The sequence below is a fragment of the Gadus macrocephalus genome, chromosome 11 (assembly GCF_031168955.1).
Source record: "Gadus macrocephalus chromosome 11, ASM3116895v1".
NCBI lineage: Eukaryota > Metazoa > Chordata > Actinopteri > Gadiformes > Gadidae > Gadus > Gadus macrocephalus.
Window position 1 is genome coordinate 7607380 of NC_082392.1, and position 24652 is coordinate 7632031.

Consider the following 24652-nt stretch of genomic DNA (forward strand, 5'->3'; position numbering starts at 1 on the left):
TGGTGGCTTGTGAAGTGCTTTGTGACACTTGAATGACCTTGAAGAATCAGAGCCTCCACCGTCAGGACCCATTAGATAATGAGGAAGAAACACAACAGTCCTTGATGCATCGTTTCTTAATCTATTATTGTAGTATGATAGAAAACAGTCGATTTAGGATGTAGGCTTGTGAAGCAGCAGCCAGGCTTTAGACGCCCTAGGTGTGTCGTCCGGGCTCCTCCGCCACGAGACACGGGTCCATGTGATGCGGCGACAGTCTATTGGAGCGTTCGGCATGAAGAGCAGTTGTTACTGACTTGTCAGAGCTCCCCAGGCTCTCCTGGCGCTGTGCTCTCTATCCTTCCACTGTTGTTTAGGCAGCCAGTTTCTAAAGTCTTTCCTGGAGGCATTCTATAACTTACAAATGTTGCATGGTTGTTGTTGCTTTGTATGACAGCCTTTTCTAAATGCCATTTTATCCAGATTTAAAATAAATAAAATCAGCATGTGGGCAGCCTGGAGGATTCCCTTGCCATGCCTAACTCTGCACCTCAATGCATTTCGGCTTCGTCAAGCCTTTCAATAATATTGACAACAAAAGACACCATGTTATGTGTTTCTCACAAACCGAGGACTTTATTGCACATCTGAAAGTGGCCACATGGTGCCACAGACAGGCGGACATGCGCTCCATCTGTCCACGTTGGAACAGAACGCAGGGATTTTACTATACAAAAATAGATTGGTCATTAACGTAAAACCTTTCAACCTATCAAGTGAATCTGACAGAGCGATAGGCCACACAGTTTAGCATGAGGACGTATAAGGCTCGGAAGTGCTTGATTTACTCCTTGCAGGACATGTGGGCCATCAGGTCGATGACGCGGTTGCTGTAGCCGAACTCATTGTCGTACCTGGGGAGACAAAACAGGAATGTGGAGGTCAGCTATGCGCTGGGTTTAATCCTGACGAGGCCCTTTGCTCTCTCTCCCCCCCTCTATCTCTCTCTGTGTCAACATTCTGAGATCCACATTCCATAACTAAATGTACATCGTGTGTGTGTGTGTGTTTCTGTGTGTGTGTGTGTGTGTGTGTGTGTCTGTGTGTGTCTGTGTGTGTCTGTGTGTGTGTGTTTCTGTGTGTGTGTCTGTGTGTCTGTGTGTGTCTGTTTTGTTTACGAGGCCAGATGTGGAAGCGTACCATGTGACCAGCTTGACAAAGTGGTCATTGAGGGCAATGCCAGCACCAGCATCAAAGATAGAGGAGCGGATATCTCCGTTGAAATCTGTGGACACCACCTAAGAAAGAAGCAACAGAGTTAGTTCTGCTTAAGAGATCATTATTGTGCATTTCTGTCCGACATCTGATTTGTTCAGGCTCCTACCTGGTCCTCTGTGTATCCCAGAATTCCCTTCATGGGTCCCTCAGAGGCAGCCTTGATGACCTTCTTGATGTCATCATATTTGGCCTGACAAAAAGTACAGAATATTTACATGAACCTATTGGTATGTAAATATCACATATAATATATGTAAGTGTGTGAGATGTTATAAATGACAATCATGTTGAAGTGTGTGAGATGTTATAACTGAGGATCATGTTAAAGTGTGTGAGATGTTATAACTGAGGATCATTGTGTAAGATGTTATAACTGAGGATCATTGTGTGAGATTTTATAACTGAAGATCATGATAAAGTGTGTGAGATGTTATAACTGAGGAACATTGTGTAAGATGTTATAACTGAGGATCATTGTGTGAGATTTTATAACTGAAGATCATGATAAAGTGTGTGAGATGTTATAACTGAGGAACATTGTGTAAGATGTTAGAACTGTGAGGATCATTGTGTGAGATGTTATGCATGATGGGCCTTGATGCGGTCACTCACAGGCTTCTCCAGGCGGACGGTCAGGTCGACCACGGACACATTGGGGGTGGGGACGCGGAAGGCCATGCCAGTGATCTTGCTGGAGCACAGACATCAGACAGGATCACACACCTAACCCAGATACTGTGCTTCTGTATGTTGTACCAACCTCCTAATATAGTTCACGAATGGGTTGCTCAGGCTAGCTTGGTACTGACCCGTTGAGCTCGGGGATGACCTTGCCCACAGCCTTGGCGGCTCCGGTGGAGGCGGGGATGATGTTCTGGCTGGCGCCGCGGCCGTCCCTCCACAGCTTTCCGGAGGGTCCGTCCACCGTCTTCTGGGTGGCGGTGATGGCGTGGACTGTGCTCTGATGGGCAAGGGAGGGAGAGGAGAGAGGAGAGAGGAGAGAGGAGAGAGAGAGATGAGGACGATAGCGGGCCAGAAGGCGACGGCTGAGCACACACGATGGAAGATAAGCCGTAGCTTTAGCATTCCGTCAACGTGGCGTTAGCTCCCCTCAGTTAATCCTCACCATCAGTCCCTCAACGATGCCAAAGTTGTCGTGGATGACCTTGGCCAGGGGGGCCAGGCAGTTGGTGGTGCAGGAAGCATTGCTGTGTGGGGGAAGGATGGGGACATTAAAGAACTGGTGTGTCAAACAGGATTGTTAATAATACAAAAAGGAGATGCCCAGATCACTTATTTTATAAGGAATGAGCTCTCCGTTGCTCACACATTTTTAATCACACATAAAGCATGATATCATGTAACATGGGTTACTTGTGTCAGTGCATCCCGTATAGAGACTCAAGATGTGTGTGTGTGTGCGTGTGCCTGTGCCTGTGCGTGTGCGTGTGTGTGTAGCTGCACCCTCACCTGACAACCTGCAGGGAGTTCTCGTACTTCTCGTGGTTCACTCCCATGACGAACATGGGAGCGTCGGCACTAGGGGCGGAGATGATGACTCTCTTGGCGCCTCCCTTCAAGTGAGCCTGAAGAAGCACGCACAGAACAATCAGTTTGGTGCTCTCCTGCTCAGCTACTGATCCCATTAGCAGGAGGAGAACACTGAGCTGTGTCAGGGGGCGGGAGGGGGACGTACGGACGCCTTCTCGATGGTGGTGAACACGCCGGTGGACTCCACCACGTACTGGGCTCCAGCATCGCCCCACTTGATGTTGGCGGGGTCCCTCCTGGAAGCACACAGGAAGGAGACGCAGGAGACAGTGTTAGCGTGGGGAACACCTCGCTGTGGTCCTTGAAGGCATTGGGGAGGCTATTGTTGATAGGGTTCACCAGGCCTGGTGGACAGGGAGGCAGAGGGGGGGGGGGACTCACTCGTGGAACACGCTGATCTTGTGTCCGTCGATGACCAGCTTGTCACCCTCGATCTTGACCTCACCGTGGAAACGTCCGTGGGTGGAGTCGTACTTGAACATGTAGACCTACGGGAGAATGAAGAGGGGAAAGATAATTAATTAAAATTACACATATTTTTGTGGATTCTGTTTTGGTGGCATGGCAACAGTAAAGACAACATTAGTTTGTCATCAAAACAACTCATTTAGTGAGTGAAGATAATCGTTAATGGTTGCAGACCTACCATGTACTCCAGGTCAATGAAGGGGTCATTGATGGCTACGATCTCCACCTTCTTGGACTGGAAACCAGCGCGGGTCACCAGACGACCGATGCGGCCAAATCTGGGAGGACATAAAGGATTCAAATATTAGTCCCACCACTAGGTGGTAGTATAACACCGTGTTGCTGTAGTTTCTACAGTTTGTAGATATAGGTCCCACTTATTGTAGAATTTAAAGTATTTAAAATGCAATCACAGTTGCATAGATTGTTCTGTTAAATGTCTTGAATCAACTTTGCCCGGACGTTATCTGATACCAAGGCAACGTAAAGGGCAGAGTTCAGGAGGCAGGACAGGGGGTGTGTATGCATGCATGTGTGTGTGTGTGTGTGAGTGTTTATGTGTGTTCAAGAACAAGCATACAGCTGTTATTTTTGCCCTCTTGTCCAGCGGACTAAAGTCTAAGCTAACACCCTGATGAGGCAATCCTCTGCCGAGGACAGTTCCCTGTGAGATAAGCGACAGGGTTACTGTTTAACATTTGTCCCCAGAGGCCTCAGCACCCTGCCTGGACGTCAGAGGATCCACAGCTAGTTTACGACATCACCTCACAAATGTGGCCTTGCTGTGGTAATGTTAGCCTAGACTAGTAATCTGATGTACTGAGATATACAAACCTATATATGTCAATATTTATGAGCCTAACATGACATACAGCAATCCTGCACTCATTGAAACTGTCTCCTAGCTTAATGTTGCAGTTGCTCCACTATATATTGTAAGATTGGGTTAGTGTTCCCCATCTCACTAAGCCTACTTAGATACCAGATAGTTATGTAACATTTAATTTGTACAGCTATCTGTTTAGCACAACGTAACAGGTTCTATTTAATACACACAGGCCCTCTTCCACTTGTTGGAGATAACAGCTGAATAACAATTCCTTATTAAGCCAACTTCGTGTCAGAGGCATGCCCACATTGCTATCTGCTCAAAGTTCAAAGTGCGGCTGTGTGTATGTGTGAATGTTTGTATACTGTACACACATTGTCTCTGTGCAAAACTAGCTTATTGCATCACTAGGTATTGCATCACTGTGTGTATGTGTGTGTGTGTGTGTGTCTGGGTGTGTGTGTGTCTGTGTCTGTGTCTGTGTGTGTGTGAGTTGTGTGATATTTTAAAGATTTTTCAGAGCAGATGCCCATGCAAGACAGAATCTTCGAGACACTTGAACCTTAATCCTTCATTAAAAGGTTGCGTTGCTAAATATAGGTATTCCGTCCAGTGAGGACAGTCAGAAGGGTCAGACATGCATAGTTTCTACCTCTGCAACAGATTCCTCTCAGTGGCCAACAGGCTTTTTTATTGGACGATGTCATGATTTCAATGAGACCCCAATAGTGTCCTCTAAAGGTCTGTAAGAAACAGTAGAATAGTAGCATTTTGTGGCAACACAGCACCAAACTGTTGCAAAATGTATATAATGATTGAGAGAAAGTGAACAATGTGTTGTTATGTTGGGTTATCAGAGCACAACAATACGATAGCAACAGTCTATTTTTAAAGTGCATAAAAGTCACGCAGCTAAAAATACCTGAGAGGCAAAATGTTAAGCTTTCCAAGCTGAACACAGATAGTGTTACACTTCAACAGACAAAAGACCAACGGGTCACAATACTATCCTCCACAGCGTATAGGAAGGCGCACAGGTGTTTCGGCTGGTCATTAAAGTGTTTGGATCTGTTGTGGTGCTCTCTAGTTGTTGAATATAGAAACACTCACCCATTGATTCCTACTTTCACCATTTTTTCTGGGTTGGATAGTCCTCTGGCAGCAGAAAGGTCACCGATAGCAAGAGATGAGAGTGGAAAGAGGGCGGAACTATTAGTTTATAACATGATAAAGTGTCGTTTATGAGTGCCATATTTATAAATTGCCTCTTATAGTTAATTCTTTACAGCATTTCCTGAGAAGATAACATAGATCCTGCTGAAATACAGAGATCAGTGCAACCGTGTTTTGCACTGCATTGCACAATCGCAAAGCCCTCTTGGACTCAAAGGGACATCCCTACATAAATGTCCCATATTTAAAGGAAGAATTGAATATGATTTAAAGTTTACATTTTGTTGAAAAATACAATTAGACTGAACAAAGATATTTCTGAACAAATGCAAAGTACTACTATCAGAGGTTTGTATTGGCATTTAAATATAAAGCCTAAGATAGTTCACAGACAATTAGGCCTACCGTTTGTGAGAAGCGTCAAACTATCTTGCGACTCCGGGTTGTGAGTGGGGACGATCAGCGAAACTTGAAACCTATTTATGATTGACCGGCTGCTGGCCACTCCCATCCCCGTGATGACGGTGTTCGGCCCACCCCCTCTAAATGTCAAGGTCGTTTGCCAACAATAAGAGCTAGCATGTCACTTTGTTTAGGTCCTAGGACAGAAGGAAAACTCCTCTCTGCCTTCAAATTAAGTTTTTATATGTTGTTGTTATTATATTATTATAGTACTTTTTTAATGTGTTAGCTGAGTGTTATACAAGTTCACAATTCCCTATTGCGTGTGTAAACCTATGATGTAAACTGTAGACCATTGCCAAACAAAGGTTTATATGCACGGACCGGTCATTGACGTGCTATCTTGCATTGGCTTTGCACTTTCGAAATCTTTAGGTCTATAGGGCTATGGATTTAGGGTCATATACAAATACCAAAGTCCTAAAACTAAAAGAGTAGAGGGTAGCTCATGACCTTCTCAGTGTAGAAAAAGACCAGAGTGAGAGGGCCAGCCACGGATCATATCTCGGTCTACCTAAGTCTGACATTTCACGTCTAAAGACCACGACCCTTCACTTTCAAACTCCCTCTTCGCCCTGTGACTGGACTGGGTTCATCATGGTACCATTTGATTTCTCAAACTGGTGGACAAATGATTGCATCACCTAGAAGAGATTTAGATCAGCTACACATATTGATTTAGCTGTCGATCAAAAGAAAAGTTTGAAAGCTAGACATGTACTTAACCGTGGCCTTTCGGAAGTAAAAGTCTCTTACAGAAAAGGCAAAAATCTTTCTTTGAATAGCTCTATTTATGGCCTTAAAGGGACTACTATTCACACTGATGCCCAGCCATCCTACTCTATGCCAAAAGGCCTCTCGCTTGTGCATGCTGGTGAGTCAATCGAAAGCTAACACACACAGGCATCTTATTACCACATAGAACACCACAGATGTGTAACATGTACACTGCCCATTAATCCACATAGCAGCGGATGTGGAGGAGTGGCCCATACCTCGCCTTGTACCACTGCCAGCAGCACAATGTGCAGTAAAAAGCTCTCTGCACAGTCTAGTCAGGCAGTGCACCGATGGCTGTTGGGGTGAGGGTCTGCGTTTGGCCGCCCGCCCACTCAGCATACCTGAACTATCAACAGGCGGCAGGGAGCGGAACACACTCTGGGGCCTTAGTTCGCAGCTTAAGGTCAAAGGGTGTAAGTAAAGGTCAGTCTATGATTAGCTGCAGGGGCATCACCATGGTCTCTGTGCTGTGCATGACCTGTCTGTACTGCTACATATGATCCACAGGGAATCACATAGCATGTGACTCCCCCCCCCCCCCCCCCCTCAATATAAATACATATAATATATATACTAGTATAGTGCAATTTGTGTAGTGTGTGATGTTGGATTGTTATTACTGCTCTACGCGACACTGCACTATTTATATAAACCACAATGCACAAGTCCGATGTGAGACAAATCAAGAACAAGATGCTGACCCGTTCAAAGTTTCAAAGTTAAGGGGCAACTAATTCAATACAATGTAATAACGGAACAATACTGAGCTCTAGCGGCTTGACGGAGGATCACACCTTGTTTTTGGAAATCCACCTTGCGCGATCATTAATATTATGTAGGCCTTTGACATTATGCAAGATTATGTTTTGACACATATTTTGTGATACACTCATATGAGCCATTGCACACTGCTCAATTAATCAGCGGGAATAGGGACAGGGATCTCATTACACAATTCTAGATAATATCCCTTCATCATTTAATTGTGCAGGGATTATTAGGCTACTTCATCGACTACAACACGGATTAAGATGAACAAACCGTAAATGCAGGGACACTGTATGTGTCTCCTTCGTTATTTCATTTGTATTTAAGTTCATTGACACAAATGAATTAACTTTTTTTTTTTCAGAACAATTCTACAAGACTATAAAGGGGCGGTGAGTAGTACCAACGCCTGCACCGGCCGGGCGTTTTTACTCTCGTTAGTCGTAAATATAAAATAGCCGCTGCACGATGTGAAAGCGGGAGAAGTAGATCCGATAGGGCTCAGGGGCGGCTGGGGCCCGGAACCCCAGAGAATAACTCAATTTCAGCCCTCATCAGGACTGTCTGGCGGGCATTCCGTCGTCCCACAATAGGGGTTCACAGTTTACTCCCTTCTGGTAAATGTAGTTATTTTGACCATTTCGGTTTTCTAGATTAACTGAATTCACACGACGTCATGATGTTCCGTCATACAGCAGACTTTGCGGCGTGCCGTGATCTGAAACTTTGGGTTTCTAATCCAAGAAGGCTGGTAGTCATCTTTCAGCATATGGCTGGACCAACATTGATTTATAATGGTTATCTATGGATTGATAAAACCCCTATTAAGTTATGTATCACAAGTCAACAAAGTGCATTTCCACTGTGTGCGATGTGTGGAAAAATAAACGGAACGGCAGAAGTTGCCGTGCGGTGCGGGTTCGGGAGGGCTCCCCCCGGACGCAGCGCTGCATCCGCCCCGGGGGACGCTGGACCACTGATCGGTTTGGGCAAGTCTGCTCCGGCACACGCACGTCTTCCTTCCGGTATCTGGTGTACCTTAAGCTTTCTTTGCAAGCTTATCTTTCCTTCAGAAACGCAGCACTGAGAGGTAATGAGTTTACACAGAGGTGGAAACGGGTTTTGAAGGTACTTTTGCACACTCTGTGACAAGCAGATAAGCTATTGTGCAGCAGGTTAGAGCGCTTCTTTCAGCTGTGAGGAGCCGCAGCCACAGATACATTAATGCCGACAGGCGGGTAAGCATTTTCTTGTTGTGAGAGGGGAAGCAATGATGGAGAGGAAGGGAAGGAAAGGGAATTAAAGAAAGCTTCAAGAGGAAAGGAAGGGGAATTAATGAAAGATTGAAGAGGAAATGTTCGAGGAATCGTAAAGCTATATTGGATGCAATCTGTGTGATGTTTAATACATTCAATATATTTGTATGACCATTTGTAAATGTCAAATATGTTTAGTCATGCAAATAAAAATTAACAATACAGATCAACTCTGGAGAACATGAAATAAATGCAGTACAGAAGTCATAATACGATCAAATACCAGATTCAGATACAAATATTTGAATTACAAACTATTCTTGGCCTATTTACTTAACACTTGCAGACAGTCACACACAGTTCTTGGTTTGAAAATACACATGGTAGGCTAAAGATGAAACATGATCAAATATCAAAGTAATAGTTTGATGCAAATGTAGCATGACTTATGATTTAGTTGTATACATTTTACACAGACAAAGTTGGAATTACAGCAGCCTCTTTAAGTCAGCAGCGTATGTGTAAAGCACCGGCTCTATGCTAGATGAATTCACATTCGCAATACTATGTGCTTAGCACTCACATAAATACCATTTAATGCAATGCCTATTTCAATGCTTTATTTTTTTTTTTAGTGGTCATAAATCACGTGGCCGCTCCGTCAGTCTCTTTCCTCGGCGGACCCCCACTAACAGCCCAGTCCGCTCAGCGACCCGATCCGGTCCAGCTTCAGACCGAAGCACCCCCGGTTCCATCCCCTCCGTGACCTGTCCGGTTCTGCTCGCTTCTGATTGGCCAGGGAACCCTTTAAGAGGCGGAGCCAGGGAGTCTCACTCTGGGCGGCCGGTGGGTCGGCCCATTTGGGGTTCCCCGCGGCTTGGACCCCAGCAGCAGCGGCAGCGGCGGCAGCAGCGGTCTCTCCAGCCCGGCTGCTCAGCAGGTTCTCCAGATCGTCCAAGGTCAAAAGGTCGTCGTAGCGGTCGAGAAACTGCTCCATGAACTACAAGTGCAGAAGAAGAAAGCCAAGTGGAAATGTAATTGAAAGGCACGACGAGTCATTTAACAGGTAATTCAATCAGCGATAGTTCCATTATTCCATCCTTTCCTGCTTCTACCTGACCCCTCATCTCTAGTCTCTGCCACTTGCTTCAATCCCTCCATCGACCCCCCCTCTCCCTCTGTACCTGCACGGCGTCGGCGGGTGGCTGCAGAGCGCGTGCCTCCGCGCTCCCCAGCGGGGCCAGTAACAGCAGAGCAGCGTAGAGCAGTGCAGGGTACAGCATGGCAGCAGCGGGAGAAGCGCGAGCGAGTGACTAGTGGCGAGAGAGAGGGGACAAGTGCCGTAACACGACCTCATTCACACTGGCTGCACTCATACCCATGGTGGTGGTGGGGTTGGAAGGGAATGAATACAAATGGATGTTATGAGGAACAGCTCGACAAACATGCGGTGTGATGTGATTTTGTTTAAGGATGAGGAAGTATAAAATATAAAAAATTAAAAAGAATATTGATTTCAAATTACAAATGCACATTAATGTACAATTTGTTGAAACAAAAATAAGGCTAAATACATTCTTTAACCTATCTATTCAAAGGCATGTTAACTTTAGAATTTATACTTTACTAACACCAAGGCAAAATGGAATTTTGGTGATTAACTCTAACGTGTTACAATTTAGTTTTAGTCCATTAATTGACACTACTTAATGTACACACCTACATCATGGACATGCATGCTCATTGAAAAGACATGGTAAAACAAAGTCCCCTCACCTCAGTTCTGTTCCTGTTAACTTGTGTCTTGTTGCGGTCATAAGCTCCTCTCCATCTCCGTTCCCTCTGCGTCTCTTCCTCCCCTCACTTGTTGGCACCTGTTTAAGGCTTCAAGCATCACTATCTAGCCCGCCTGGCCCCGCCTCCCACCCACGCCCATCACACCCCCTCCCTCCCAACCCTCTAGGGAATTGAAAGGATGGATTTGCGTCTTGCATCTTTGTTCCCTTGGTAGAGATTGGCTGTTTAGGATTCTGCAGAGGTAGAGTTGTGCCAGTCGCCCAACCCCCCCCCCGCCTCCATCCCAGATATTTTTTTACTGGAATGATGTCATAGCCGTGAAGAAAGCCACCGCTGTTATCAAGGTGACCAGAGCAACGTGGATCCTAAACATCTTAAGATGGATGCCAATCCCGTTCCGTTCCAGTCGTCCCAAAGTGGCCACTCGCAATACATTGTCCGCAAGAGACAATATCTTCCGCCCACCTTGAAATGTAGATTGTAAACTCAAGCTGTGACATGTGGAGGCCACAAGACGGACTGAAATCTGTTCATACCCTTCGACAATGAATTCATGTAAACTTCAACATTGCAGCCCTAGCCTGCTTTTTCATTCCCCGGAACACTTTTTCCCTGTGTGGTTGTCCCTCTTTTGTCTATAGGGTCTTTCATTGTGGAATGACCTCTCCTCCGCTGGGTAAGTTACAGTCCGTCTGTGCCATCTGTTCCCCTTACCCCCTGCAGTCTCACTGCCAAGGCACTGGTGGGTAACCCACAATGGCTCCAAGTACAGCACGCACACTTCGCAAATTTTGCTTGATTTACCACTGTCAAATAATAACAATGGCATTCAGGCCTGACCTTTTCTCATGTCAGGCAAAACATGTATAAACAATATAGGTTTAATACAGGCTCATGGATTAATTAAATACCCTCCTTAAGAACTGAACTGAATGTGTGAAGGAAAAGCACCATCCCAAGTAAAGACCAGGTATTCCCAAAGGTATTCACTTGTTCCAACACAAATAGAAAATGGTTTTATCATTTGTAAGTCCAACAAGTTGCCGTGGGGTTCTCATAAAAAACAAGGCAAAACTACACCATTGTGCTCACCCCTCATCTTTCAGGGGAGGCGAATGTGTGGGAGAGTGGGCGAGAGATTAGTAAGAGGGGGGAGGTGGGCTGCTACACATGTGATGTCATCACAGCGAGCGGAGAGCTGTAGGAGGAGAGTAGGCAGCGGAGAACAGAATAGGGAGGGAGGTGGTGTGCTCAAGGCAACAGCTGAGGTGCTGGTGGTGAGGGGGGCTGTTAACAAAAGAAAACTAATTACAGAGCAGAGTGGAGGGCAGCAAACAACATGCGAGACTCAGACGGAGACTGATGGAAAACGACCATGCAGCCGAGCTCGGGGAGAAGAGAAAGAAAACATTTGGAAAAGAGCGACGCAAGAAAGAAACATGCAGACAAACATGAGACTAAATAAAGAAAGAAATAAGTAAGAGCAATGGAACACTCGGCAAGCTGTGACAGCCTATAAAACCACAACTGTCCAAGCACTTAAGAATGGAGGTTCAGCGCTCCTGGTAATGAGAGTATAAATCTGCTGCCAGTGACCTACAGGCAGCTTTCAGCCGTCACATGTACACGGGCAGGGGACAACGGGAGATCGAGGGAGCCAAGCAGAGACCAGTGTGAAGCTCTGGAGAAACCATTTATTTAAAAGTTAGGTTGTTCCTCAGCAATGCTTACAAATAGGTTGGGCGCTAAAAAAAAAATTGACATTAAAAGCATAGAAGTATACAAAATAATCAAACTTTTAAAAAGCTAAAATTCCATTTTGAAGGATTAGTGCCGGAGCCGCGTCCGGCGGGGCGTGCGGGCGATGGGCGTGGTCACGCGGGGGGTCTCGCTCTCCACCATCACAGCATCTAGTAGAAAGAGAAGTCCAGTCAGGCCTTTGTGTTCAAAACCTGTGAAGCACTGAGGAGGAGGGAACGCACACTGGGTTTGGGGCTGCGCTCAGAAGCCATCAGACAGCCACACACAATAATAGCTTTCACCTAAACGGTTCCTACCCGAGGACGTCGGCCCCCGACCAAAGAGAGACTTTCATTACACCACTTAAATGGGCCAATTTACAGAAAACATTGCTTTTCTTAAACCAGGGATTATCCTTTCGGAAGAAAACAAAAAAAAAAAAAAAAAAGCGTTTAAGCTAGGCAAATTTCACTCACCCTCTTCCTCCTCCTCCTCCTCATCACTGCTGAAGGTGATGACAGGCATCTTGGATTTGCGGCTGGCCTTCGGCGTTACAAAGCTGTCATCAATACGACTCAAAACCGCCTGTTTGGATTGACCTGGGAGAACAGAGACGTTTTTTATGTTGAGGTTGGGAAAATTTCCAATTAATGCAATTGGGGCAGGATACAGTTTAGCCGCTAGGGGGTTCCACCCCCCAGCCGGAAGGCACCGGGTTCAATCCCCAGTGTACGCCGGCCAGATGCCCAAAATTCCTTCTGATCATTAGTGGGATCTCACTTCAGATGAAGGGCTAAATAGGAGTGAACATTTCTATGCTCCATGCTTGCAGTGGGACTTGCCTCTAGTGGACCTGGCCCGGCCCCTGGCAGGCTGGGGGGTGTGCGAGACATTCTCTGCAGAGCCTCCCTCCTCCACCTCGGGGCTCTCCACGTTCTCCAGCCCCCGTGTGTGAACAGCCGTCAGCCTCTTTTCAAACTCATCCAGCTGGGCCTGTGCGATACCAGAGAAAACGTTTTGTAAATCAAAGGAAAAAGTCGAACTCTGACTGAATCGTTATAAGTTGAGTTATATCACGGTCATGGCGGACAGACACAAAATCAGCGATACCAATTTAATGCTTAAGTGCAAAAAGGCAAGTCTACATATTCAATACAGTATTAAAAAGTCCCAGGTAACAATTAAATCGTGAAATGTTTCTGCACATCATTAAAGTTGAGGTTGATCGTTGGCAATGTAGCAAGGTTTAGGCGTATCTCCTCTTTATCTACCGTTGCCGTTTTGAGTGCCTCTCAAACATATTCACATTTGCCGCACATTCATGGGGAGAGCTTGTCGTGCATTGGTTCTTTATACAGTAACCACGGTTCTGTCCAATTAAGCCCAACAGTCTTGTATCATTTTAAATAAAAAAATAAAAAAGTTCCATCCATTTTAGAAGTAATTTAGACCATGAATCACGGCAACCTGGATACATTCTTAACTTCAAGTCTCTGTAGTCATTTAGTTTTTGGGTGTGCGACGCATGGAAAACCAGAGTATCTCTCTTTTTCCTCATTGCACTGGTAATGCCAATTGGGGAAACCGGTGGGTTTGGAACAAGGGACACAAATGTGTGATTGGTCAGCATTGTGTTGGTGCATTGTTCTGGTAAGAAGCAACGGCAAACAATGCAGAACTAATCCCGCCCAATTTTCTTTCAGAGCTAGAGAATTTACATATTGTATAGAAACAAAAACATATTTTATAAACCTAGTGTGATTCCACCTCTGGGTTGAGGTTAGCTGGGACTGTGACCATGAGGTGCTCAAGGTTGTGCCAGTACTTGGTACCCAGAGGCGGTACAGGAGGACGGGGTGTGCGGTACCTTGAGCTGGGGCTTGGCGCCGCGGCGGAGCTTGGCGGGGATGGAGAGCAGGGGCTGGTAGACGCCAGGCTCTGTCAGCTTGTCGCTGTAACACTCCCAGCACTCCTGCAGCCTCTTGAGGCCTCGCTCACACATGGACAGCAGGGACAGAGACACGGCCAGGTCGCACCACTGGCGCTCCGTCCTGGGGGAGAGGGATCAGAGGTCAGGCTGTAGCAAGAGGACCGTACAGAACGAGGTTAACACAAGATGGATTTAAGAGTGAAAAGGCAGGAGGAGGTTATTTATGGAGAGTGCTCCGACCTGGCATTTGGGACAAATCTCATTATGGGGAAATGCATGCATGTCTTGATTCACTTTGCTTGTGTAATACGGAATGTCCTTTCTATGGGAGTGTATGGATGGATGATTCAGAGCAGGGGAGGCAACGCAAGGCTTTTGAATGAGCCCCTCAAAACCATGGTGAAGTCCCACGCGGTCTGCACTCCCGAGGTGCACACGTGGACTACGAGTGGGCAGCTACCAGACCGCGGGCTGAGGACACCCAAATGGTATGCTTGTACTCACTTGGCCGTTCTAAAACGTTGGCACAACTTCTCCACCAGCGATTCAGTCTGCCTCTCTTTGGTGATGTACGAGAACAGCTGTCTGGAAGCAGGAGCACACGTACATATACAATCAGAAACCAATCCCATGGAATACACCAACAGTTATTTATCAACTAGTGAGCCAAACGTCATGATCAAGTGGAACCTACTTCATGATAACGTGGTAGTCCTCAGCACTCATGCCCCTCTCTGGGTCAGACAGCCTGCTGACTATGTCTGGCAGCAGGTTGTAGATCGCATTGTCCTGCGCAGCGGGAATAAACAAGGGATGAGACAACCACCGAAAACATCTCTCCATACCTCCTGGTGGGAGGAGTAGTCGGTCTGTGAGCGTAGCATTAACTCACCTTGGAGGCCAACTCGTTGAAGAAGTTGAGGGCCAGGCTAGTGATGTGTGGCTCGGGGTCGATGAGGAGCACCGCCACCTCGCCCACCTGACCTTTGACCTTTAGGACGTCTTTGAGCACCAGCTGGGTAAGGACCGTCACGGCCGTCTGTCTGACCGAAGGCACTGGGTCCCTTAACCTGGGGGAGGGGAAACCAAACCAGGGATAAACACGTCAGCCCGTACCAACGTCACATATGGCTACGCCCTCTGTTAACGCCCTTTTTCCTTTTGCCCAGTATGTTGATCATCGGGAAACCCCCCATGCTGTAGGATGGAATGGACCAATTTGTCCAGGGCATGGCAGTTGACATTTTGAGACTGATTTAGAGTCACCGGAGCCCAGGAACCATGACACAAAGGAAAGTAATTAGCGCCTGGTGTTACAGGGCAGGCCTCCGGGCAGAGGATCACACGTCCAGTCACTAGCTGCGACTGGTAGAAGGGCTCCTGGCTTCATTTTAAGCTGTAGTTACATAACGCTGCATGCTAATGCTGGGGCTTACGGCAACAATATGGAGGGTAATTCATTCTCAACACCCTTATCAGGATGCTCCAGGAACGACCAGTTTCAGAAGCATGAACATGGTGGAGGTAAATGCATGAGGGGGGGGGGGGGGGCAATTAGAGAAAGCCATGGACTTCAGAAGCACTGCCAAGCTAATGACAGTGTAGACCGTTTCATATACTCGTATAAAACCTGAGTGAGAAGCAGCAAGAGATAAAGAAAAACCCACAAAACAATAGAGAACTACTGCGTGAATAGAATGCTGACTGTCCTGCGTTTTCTTTTTTTGAACTTCACTTGCTGCAATGCAAAAAGGCTGGCAGGACCTTCGACTTGAGCAGAAATTATCCCTTCTCCTATCCATCATTTCCACCAGCAGCCCACTGGATCAGATCACGGGGTCCCAACACACCAGCAATTATGCTGTTGGGCTTCTCAAACTGCCCCTGTGCAAGGGCCGAGGGGCCACTGCCTGGTTCAGGTAGGGCTGCTCGATTATGGAAAAAATCGTAATCACGATTATATTGGTCAATATCCAAATCACGATTATTCTAACAATTATTTTTGAGTTTGAAATTTCGCCTTAAAAGAATACACAAAATGGTCAAATAGAAAACGTTCATCTAAAATAATCTACAAATATGTATCCAGCTGTACACTTTCTATATGAAAAAATAAACACTTGATTCAACCCGATTATATTAGTTTTGTGAACGTTGGACGCTAAAATCGAAATCACAATCAAAATTTGATTAATCGCCCAGCCCTAGGTTCAGGGAGGGGAGGAGAGGGTTGTAATCCCACTCAGCGCTTGCGTCGGTTGGACAGTTGCCATGGCAACAGCCACAGAAGAGGGGGTCAGTATATGAAAGCAATGACAAGAGTTTGCAAACAAAGATCATGTCAAAGTTTGCCTCCCATTTAACAGTTCGAAGAGTGGAGGGATCCAACATTAACACAAACTAAGAGCTAGAGGAGAAGGCTGGGATCAACCAACTTGCCAGACTATCAGCTGAGGCTTGTTTCCTTTAATTACAAAAGAGGGGCGGCGAGGGAGCGCTGGGTATTATAATTTAGCATCTGAATGGCAACCAGACCGTTACAATCTGTAGAACTGGGTATGATGAAGTGTGGTTACTTGGTGCTGCTTGGCAAGGATTCCTTGTGTTCAACCACACTGAACCTCAGTGTGGCAGGTAACCCCAACCCAAAACCCCTCTCATTAAGCCCTCCTTTGAACAGTGTGGGTTACTACTCTCATTAGCATCATTAATGTATAAGCAGCGCTCCACCCGTCCATAGGTCACGTGGCGTTGGGCGTTACCTGGCATAGAGGTTCTGGGTCCAGGGCTCCAGGATGTTGGGGAAGCGAACGATGAGGTCCCCCAGAGCGATGATGGCGTTGGCGCGGACCACGGGCAGCGGCGAGCGCTCAAGCACGGTGAACAGCAGACGCGTGTGCTCGTCGCAGACCGACGGACTGACGAGGAGAGTTAAGGGAAAAAGCTAGTAAGAGGGGTACTGCTGTTTGACACGCTTCACATGCAGCCCTATAAGGTAAATCATCAGCAGGTAAACATGAGAAAGAGATTTTATGGCATAAAGCCACATGATGAAGAGAAACTTATTTTTAGGACGCGTCGCAAAATATTTGATTTAATATTGGAGCATGATCATTGGAAAGTACAGGCAGCAAAGTTACCAAGGATACATTCAGTGAGACAATGGGTGAACAAGATTCTTATAGGGAAACGTTTGCATTGTGGGTAGGGAATGTACAGTTAACAAGAGGTAAGTGGGAGTGACCATTCTGGAGCATTTGGGATTGGCAGGAGAGGCCAAATTAAAATGCAATAGACTATGGTGGAAGTGGACATGTCTGCAAGTCTGTAAGACAGGGTTGCAATACAGTTAAACAAATCTACACAACAAAGAAGTCAAGTCGATTGGCCTGGCCTCGGTATCAGACTCAGTGGCTGCAGTGGGAATGCAAATCTGAACTACCTTAAGCTCTCAGTTAGAGAGGAAGGGTGGCATCTTAAGGTCCAAGGAGAATGTAAACAGCTCCTTTAGATTGACTAGTAATTATATAAACAAGGTTAATGTAAGGTTTATAATTGTGTATTATAGTTATGATTAATATTTCCACGACACCACATCATCAGATGTACTACCAGAAAGCCAAACAGGTTTCATCTCCTCCGTAAATGCAGAACTGCAAACTCCTCAGAGTAAAAAAAAAAGGGGGGGCGGGGGTCATCGGCCCAAGGACTGATCGGTGTTTCGAGATATATGGCTACTCGAATCAAGAGCTACCCTGGGCGGGATTTAGCGTGAATATTCATTACGGAGGTTGTAGCACACAATACAATGGAAAGATTTCAAATGACTGCTGTTGGTGTATTAGCCTAGGACAACACCCATGCCAAATTATTTATCTAAATAGCTGTCTAAATGTTGTTAGAATTTACTAACTTTATGCAAGGTCTACGTTCGTGCAGTACTCGCCGTTGACTCGTTCCTAAAATACAATAATATTGTAAATTATATCACATCAAAATGTGCAAATCTTTTTTCAAGTTACTTCCATCTCTGAAAAACACTAATGTTTAATGGTAGGGATTTGTTTCTCCACTTTCTTGCTGGCCTTGCCGTATAGTTTTGACATCTCAATTTTGCTGAAGTGTGTGCAGACAAGTAACGCGTTCCTGGGATCCAGTTTTGTGACAATCTCTTAAAAGCCCTTTCTATCGACATTTTGAAAGGGAACCATATCCTTACACAGGTAAACAGTGACGGCGTTTGTTATCTCGTTCCACCGCTGGCATTTTGTCGCAATGACTGGCTTTGGAAAATGCCTGCGGAAGCAATGTCTGAAATGCAGAGACAGCTTCACGCTACCAGCGTCTGTCTCGTACGGTGTGAAATGAGAGCTCCTGAAGGGACTATTGCGCAAGCACTGCTGCGCACCTGCACAATAGCATACTGCCTGAGAAGGCAGTATCGCTGTCAAATCTGTCCTTGGGAAAAGTAACGTTGCGCCGAATTGAAATGGAACTATGTTTCGTTACCATATTTTCAGCAGTTGCCCGTAACTTTACTTTTTACATGAAAAAGTAGTTAGGTTACTGTATTAACGCGTTATGCGTTGCTCACAACACTGTCTACCGGTCACACAGTAACGTTAAAATCCATACCATAACGCAAATTCGCACAGGTGTACTTTCTATACCGTTTAAATACCGTACACCCCTATTTCAAATTGACGTTAAGAGTTTCCATCTGACTCGCGTGGTAGCCAGGCGTCTCATCCAAAGGTGAGCTCAGTTGGCGCTGTGTGCTTCAAGATTCTGAAGCAAGTGCTGAGATTCCGATTGGCCCAGAGAAATGTAAATTATAAGTAGGGTTGAGCACCGAAACTCGGTTCCAGTAGGGAACCGGTTCCGACGTAAACAGTTGTAACGAGATCGAATAAGAACACACATTTCGGTTCCTCATAACGGTGCCTGATGTTTTTTAACTTCCCCTGCCCCGCCCCCATGGTGTTGCGGCGTCAACTTGTGTTAGAGCTGGGCGCTATACCGGTTCTCACTGAATAACGGTGTGTATTTTCGTTAGGATATGATTTTTTTTATATAGCCTACCGCCATACCGGTGTATTTGATTACACAACGTTCGGAACGCAGCGCTGCGCGACTCTGTTTCAGACGGGACCCTTCTAAATGTTGCGGTAAACAAGCATGGTACGACTACGACTTTCTTTGTAGGTCCATGACTGCGAGGCGTGGTATTTCAGGCCAACTGGTAAAAGAGTGTGTCACGTTGCATATTTAACATGTACTTCTTCAGATCGTTTGGGGAGCGGGCCGAACAGGAAGTGTTGGTACCTGATCATCATGAACTGGGAGAGGGCAAGGCAGGCGGCGGTGGTGAGCTGGGGGTGGGCGTAGCGTCCAGGAGAGCTGCACACCTTCACCAGCAGGGGGAGAAAGCAGAACAGCATGTTCTCCTCTGAACCAAGGAGAGGACAGCAGGTTTAACAAGGCAGAACGGACCACGTAAAGTCAAATCAGCAGGAATGGTTTTGAAATTGAATGCGGTACACTGGTTGTCAATGTGCCAATTAAAATGTGTTTTATATATTTTTTTTTACCCGCCAGTAATTCTGTCTCGCAGATCTTTCTTATGAGCTCCGCCTCCGTGTCGTCAGCCATGGCACCCATCAAGCCAAGCTCCTCCTCCACGGCACTGTCATTGGCTGCTTGCTGTTGAGATAGCGTGTGGGAACAGGATTACCTACATTGGTCGTTCCCCAGTTTAAGGACAGCTTCTTGGGCTCTTTGGCAGACTTTATTAAAGGGTTTCTGTTATTGGTCAAACAGTAACTGACTGATCTGAAAAGGTGCAGTGTGATGGCTTTAATGGGATCTTGCTGTGATGTGGCAGATTTGAACTGAATGAATGCCTGCCACCCCTTATCGGCGGTGCAGAAGCTACTGTTGCCTGTACTGATGAGGTTCCTTCATAAAGAGCATAAAGTTAGACTGTGAAACTAGAGGTCACATGTAAAAGTAACTTGGCTCTCTAGAGCCGTTGGTCTTTGCTGGGCTACAGTAGAAACCAGGTGGTGCACCATTGCTCAGTGGAGAGGACCCAACATAATGTTACCAAAAAATATCCAAGTGCAACAAATTACCGATTTAAAGAGACATTTATGGTTGCAGATTCTGCAATGTTTAAGAAGTTACATGTACCGACTTCATTACACCTATACTGAACCACCTAGACTAGGACTATGACTACTATTCAGAGAGGCGTTTCACTCAAACTAAAAGAACAAGCCGTAAAGTTTCCAGGTGTACCTTAGATTTCGAAGGCCTCTTTTCCTTCTCCTCCCTCTCCTCGGTTTCTCTTCTCCTCCTCCGCAGCTCGGCACTGACACTGCCCTCCAGATGGGACACCTGCCAGAAGGCCACACAGCCGCACAGAGACAGCAGCTGGGCCAGGCTCACGCTGCTCACTACAGCCACAGCAAACAGGAATACAGGAGTTACTACCGGGGAACCGGCAACAGCTGTCCAGGACCGCAAGGAAGAAGCAGCAGCTTCTAAGGGTGCACTCACACTAGGCCATCTGGCCATGGCCGTTTTCACACCTAACCGTGCTCAAATCTGCCAGTGAGAGTGTGGCCAGTCTGGCCAGGCCAACTTGGCCACTTGGGAGAGGTGTGCTGCTACGGTACGGGCCGCCACGGTACAGATGCTAATGAGCCAGCACGCGCACACGCACGGCTACGCAACCTGAACTGGATGACGTATTGTCCATGCGACGACCATGGACATAATAAAGGCGACGAGCCTTATTTCCCATTAAACGGTAAACATCTATCCAAATAAGCAACAGACTCAGCAAAGTGCGTACTGTGTTCTGTGTTGCTGTCCATTGTTGTTAAAACTCTGACTGGCGGCAGACTTTATTATGGTCCATGCAGTGGACGCTTCGTGATGACGTGTTACGACGTGATGACGTATGCACAAGAGCCTAACGTGGCCAGGCCACAGTTGCGACGGCCAACGGCCTAGTGTGAATGCAGGCCAGAGAACAGTGGGGCCAGTTGAGCACGGTTAGGTGTTAAAACGTCCAACGGCCATGGCCAGATGGCCTAGTGTGAGTGCACCCTAACTGTGTGTTCACACCAAACACGATTTTTTTGTCGATCATAATCTGTCGCTGTGCAAGTTTCGTCGAATTTGTCGCGCCACAACAAGATAACCACCATTGCATGTCTTTACCTTTTGTGGAAGAGGGAGAGAGGTCGGAGGACCCGACGCAGTATATTCATAATATTGTAATGACCACGGAAGAGGCAGTGAATGAAGTTTTGAATAGACAGAGATTTATTAGATAGGCCTACCTAATAAACCACAATACCGGAAACATAGCAACGCCGGTAAACAAACCCCGAGAAGCCCAATCCCTATGAGAGCTCCCCGCGCTACGGCCATCCGGAGGCGCACAGAGCTTTTGGCCGTGATATTATGCATACAAATATTATATTATATACTATTATATTATAGCTCCGGGAGTCGCAAACGGCAACATTCACTTTCTCCTCCATGCTGCAGTTCACCCCGGACTGCACTGCACCGAGTTTGACGGTTGAACCCTGATTGGCTGTTACGTTACACATGTGACTCAGTGGCCAAGCTGTTGAACGCTGATTGGCTGTCATCACGCGTAATTCGCGTCAAAGTTCAAATATTTGAACTTCAGCGAATTTTCCGCGCGACAGATTCTCGTGAACGCGCTCGCCTGTGCACGGCAAAAGTGTGGCGCGACAAATCAAAACTTGTCGCCCGTTTTCTCTCACGAAAAATTCGCCTGAAACGCGTCTATACGTTCACTTTGTATGGGATCCTGTCGCCCCGTCGCGTTTGGTGTGAACACAGTAACGGGCATCTCGAGGAATTCATTTTAGTGCTTTCATTAGGACTGGATTTGTACGGTGCATAGAAACTTGCTGTTTTAGGTTTCAGTCGAGCCTTGAATAAACAATGTAAAGAATTTATAATATACTGGTTATAATACTTATAATCAAGTTTAGATGTACTGACCACTGTTGCATTGGAACTGCAGAGTGCTTTTTTTCTTTTCAATTGATAAACCTACATACTTTGATACACAGCAACTAGTTTGGGCAAATCTCGGACTCAACATCATAACTTGACAACAATATACGTCAGTCTGAGCCCATTTGCAGACCTTGTTCAGCAGAATCCTGAGAGTCCTGCGAGTCGCCTTGGGATTGGACAGTCTCCTTGGAGGCTTCTGCTGTTCTGGTGACCCGGTCCAATAAGAGCTGGGTGCTCTTCTGCATTAGCAGCGAGCAGAGCTGGTCGGGGCACTCGGCCAGGAAGTACAGAAGACGAACAGCCTGCTCCATGAAGCTCTGCCAGTGAGGGTCCTCCTTCACCACACCTTGGGAGGGGAAGTGGAGCAGGAGTCAATGAATGTATCATTCGACAGCTGGGTTAGCATGTGGAATCTTTGACTCAAAGCAGTCTAGTTTTTCAGAAGGAAAAGGATTTACCTTCTGCGATAGCCTTTGTTAGGCAGGTGAACAGCTGGTGGTCGTGGGGCAGTCTGAATGGGGCGTTCTTTGATTGCTATAAAAAAAGGTTTTGGTAGAAATAAAACTAGTTATGCATTCAATCACTGGTGATTCCTAAATCGCAGACTAAACGGACCATTTAACTGATAATTGGGCTTACCCTGACGTGATCTGTGATGCTGCTGATAGTGATGACCACGTCTCTGGCCAGCAGGAAGTCCTCTGCCACCTTCTCCCCCAGAGCCACGTTGCAGAAGGTTTCCACATTACTAAGCACCACCTCCCTCTCAGCCCTGTTGAAGCCACAAAGAGTCAATTGATTGGAATAAAGATTATTATAGGCTAGACAGGGATAGGTAGAGGCAGAGGCATCATCAACACGCCAACTGAAGTGGTGTGAGAAATACAGACTTTCTACTCCTCATTCACCTATAAAGGTAATTTACATTTCCTACGGAGAAAATACGACCTCAGGGGTAGTATAATTCAGGAAATTTTCAGGATATGTTGTTCACACAAAGGGCCCATCAGGAGAATAGCAGGAGAATATCAGGACTTGCACACATGTCTTAAATCAGCTAGTGTGTGAGCATTTGATCACATTATAAAATGGGTCAATTTATGGGTAACGGGGATAATTGTTCAATGGAAAGTAGTATACTATGCATGCAAATTAGGGCTGTAACGATATGCGTATCGAAACCGAAATCGCGACCATCAAAGCCACAAACCTGTCTCGCGGTGTGAGAAGGCAGAAGCGCGATACGCCCTTTCTAACCCTCAGGTCAAATTGTCAGATTGAAATTTGCTAAGGATTTGTCTAAATAATAGTCTGCTGACACCACCCCCTCCTATCGATGCCGTAAGTCTGCGACGAGATGCCCTCTCTGTGATGACAGCACTCCGTGGTTACGGAGGATTGCATTTCTCCACAGCCGTCGAAGTCCTCATATGTGATATGAACAACATTTACCCAGAGTGGGCCAAGCGCGAAAAAAATAGCCTGTGTGATCCCCGTCTCTATTGTTTTGTGTGATTTGACCGCCAGTTGGTTTGCTTATAGTTCGGAATGAAGCGGCCACCAATTATTGACAGGATGGGTACTTTATTCTACCGGACTCGTTTGTTTCTTCACTAGAGACACACACGCTACCGCACGCTCTCCTCGCTCGTCCACTAACTCGCTGACGTCACACACACACACTGCCATTCTCGCGCAGACACATACGCTACTCGTAACACTGCCTCGTTATTGCGACATTCATGTTAGACGTTCATGTTTTTTCCCATCTATTTGAAAGTTAGGCTATTAAACATGTTGCATTCTATACGGCCTGATTATGTCATTATTGAAGCTACATAGCCTATTAAGAAGCGCTAATAGGATGTTTGACTAAAGCACCAAACTAGTTGAGGGTTTTTGCCTACCTGCAAGCATCCTCCAACTGCAATCTTTGGTTTTTTATTTAGCTATACTTTAATAGTATTCTTTCTGTTCAAATCTGTTCAGTGTTCCAAATAATTTGTTATTAAATGTTACATTAAGTACATTTTTATACGTTTGTTATATATAAGTGTTTAAATAAAAGGCTTTTTAAAATTAAAAAAATTATGGGATGTATCGAACTGTGGGTCAAAAATCGTGATAAAAACGAATCGTGAGTTGGTATATCGTTACAGCCCTAATGCAAATCAATTATTCAATAGCTTTTACTTTTATTCAGGGCTGAATATTGCATTGACATTTTAAAATGCATGGCAACTACTTTTGGTTGGTTGAAAATAGTAATCATCATTGAGATTAAACATCTCTTCAGATACATACAAACATACATAGATAAAGTACAGTCACACATAGGATACATACAAAACATTAGAAAAATAAAACTTAAACAGTCCGCAGGGGGGAGGGGGGATATCAATATCGCAAGACAATTCGGGAGGCTCAAGGAGAAGAGTAACATTAAGTTTGAGCAACAAAGTGTAAAGGCATTTCGGGAGGCTCAAGGAGTAGAGTAATATTACATTCGAGCAACAAAGTGTAGTCTTGTGGTGGACTCTATAGACATAATTCACCATAACGTGTCAGCAT

General features: G+C 45.9%; 3 protein-coding genes and 1 long non-coding RNA gene across 6 annotated transcripts in view; 1 reads left to right on the forward strand and 3 right to left on the reverse strand.

Moving 5' to 3' along the window:
• Positions 1 to 588: 588 nt before the first annotated feature.
• On the reverse strand, positions 589 to 5792 carry gapdh (glyceraldehyde-3-phosphate dehydrogenase). Its single transcript, XM_060066151.1, has 12 exons — positions 5684 to 5792; positions 5216 to 5260; positions 3455 to 3554; positions 3190 to 3296; positions 2954 to 3044; positions 2728 to 2843; positions 2384 to 2465; positions 2067 to 2218; positions 1870 to 1948; positions 1364 to 1447; positions 1180 to 1277; positions 589 to 893 (listed from the first exon to the last, which is right to left on the reverse strand). Exons 2-12 carry the CDS (start codon positions 5236 to 5238, stop codon positions 824 to 826), a joined length of 1002 nt encoding a protein of 333 aa, XP_059922134.1. The 5' UTR covers positions 5239 to 5260; positions 5684 to 5792; the 3' UTR covers positions 589 to 823.
• Positions 1551 to 1844, forward strand: LOC132468412 (uncharacterized). Its single transcript, XR_009528222.1, has 2 exons — positions 1551 to 1677; positions 1713 to 1844. It is a non-coding gene; the product is annotated as an uncharacterized LOC132468412 (long non-coding RNA).
• A 2851-nt stretch (positions 5793 to 8643) lies between the features above and the next one.
• On the reverse strand, positions 8644 to 10456 carry nppcl (natriuretic peptide C-like). Of its 2 annotated transcripts, none has more exons than XM_060066160.1 (3): positions 10321 to 10456; positions 9729 to 9857; positions 8644 to 9544 (listed from the first exon to the last, which is right to left on the reverse strand). In XM_060066160.1, exons 2-3 carry the CDS (start codon positions 9825 to 9827, stop codon positions 9233 to 9235), a joined length of 411 nt encoding a protein of 136 aa, XP_059922143.1. In that variant the 5' UTR covers positions 9828 to 9857; positions 10321 to 10456; the 3' UTR covers positions 8644 to 9232. The 2 variants fall into 2 exon arrangements, with proteins under 2 accessions (XP_059922143.1, XP_059922144.1); XM_060066161.1 differs by having other exon boundaries at positions 9729 to 9910; positions 10321 to 10454.
• Positions 10457 to 12015: 1559 nt separating this feature from the next.
• The window catches only part of ncapd2 (non-SMC condensin I complex, subunit D2), a 28505-nt gene continuing 15868 nt past the window's right edge, over positions 12016 to 24652 (reverse strand). For both annotated transcript variants that reach the window (XM_060066143.1, XM_060066144.1), the window contains 14 exons: positions 22721 to 22853; positions 22540 to 22615; positions 22212 to 22427; positions 20312 to 20469; positions 19603 to 19714; positions 19337 to 19460; positions 16774 to 16929; positions 14904 to 15081; positions 14706 to 14800; positions 14516 to 14596; positions 13949 to 14132; positions 12924 to 13074; positions 12558 to 12680; positions 12016 to 12251 (listed from right to left, as the gene is read on the reverse strand). In XM_060066143.1, the coding sequence (XP_059922126.1) occupies positions 12169 to 12251; positions 12558 to 12680; positions 12924 to 13074; positions 13949 to 14132; positions 14516 to 14596; positions 14706 to 14800; positions 14904 to 15081; positions 16774 to 16929; positions 19337 to 19460; positions 19603 to 19714; positions 20312 to 20469; positions 22212 to 22427; positions 22540 to 22615; positions 22721 to 22853 (1870 nt within the window). In that variant the 3' untranslated portion in view covers positions 12016 to 12168. The remainder of the gene's footprint in view (positions 12252 to 12557; positions 12681 to 12923; positions 13075 to 13948; positions 14133 to 14515; positions 14597 to 14705; positions 14801 to 14903; positions 15082 to 16773; positions 16930 to 19336; positions 19461 to 19602; positions 19715 to 20311; positions 20470 to 22211; positions 22428 to 22539; positions 22616 to 22720; positions 22854 to 24652) is intronic.

What these genes read in the sequence shown, in the direction of transcription:
- gapdh (XM_060066151.1), bottom strand. Translation starts at nt 5,238, where the DNA reads ATGGTGAAAGTAGGAATCAATGG. An exon ending in TCATTGACCTGGAGTACATG is followed by an intron (nt 3,297 to 3,454) that starts GTAGGTCTGCAA and finishes ATTCTCCCGTAG; the next exon opens with GTCTACATGTTCAAGTACGA. An exon ending in AACTCCCTGCAGGTTGTCAG is followed by an intron (nt 2,466 to 2,727) that starts GTGAGGGTGCAG and finishes TCCCCCACACAG; the next exon opens with CAATGCTTCCTGCACCACCA.
- nppcl (XM_060066160.1), bottom strand. Translation starts at nt 9,827, where the DNA reads ATGCTGTACCCTGCACTGCTCTACGCTGCTCTGCTGTTACTGGCCCCG. An exon ending in CACCCGCCGACGCCGTGCAG is followed by an intron (nt 9,545 to 9,728) that starts GTACAGAGGGAG and finishes CTGCACTTGTAG; the next exon opens with TTCATGGAGCAGTTTCTCGA.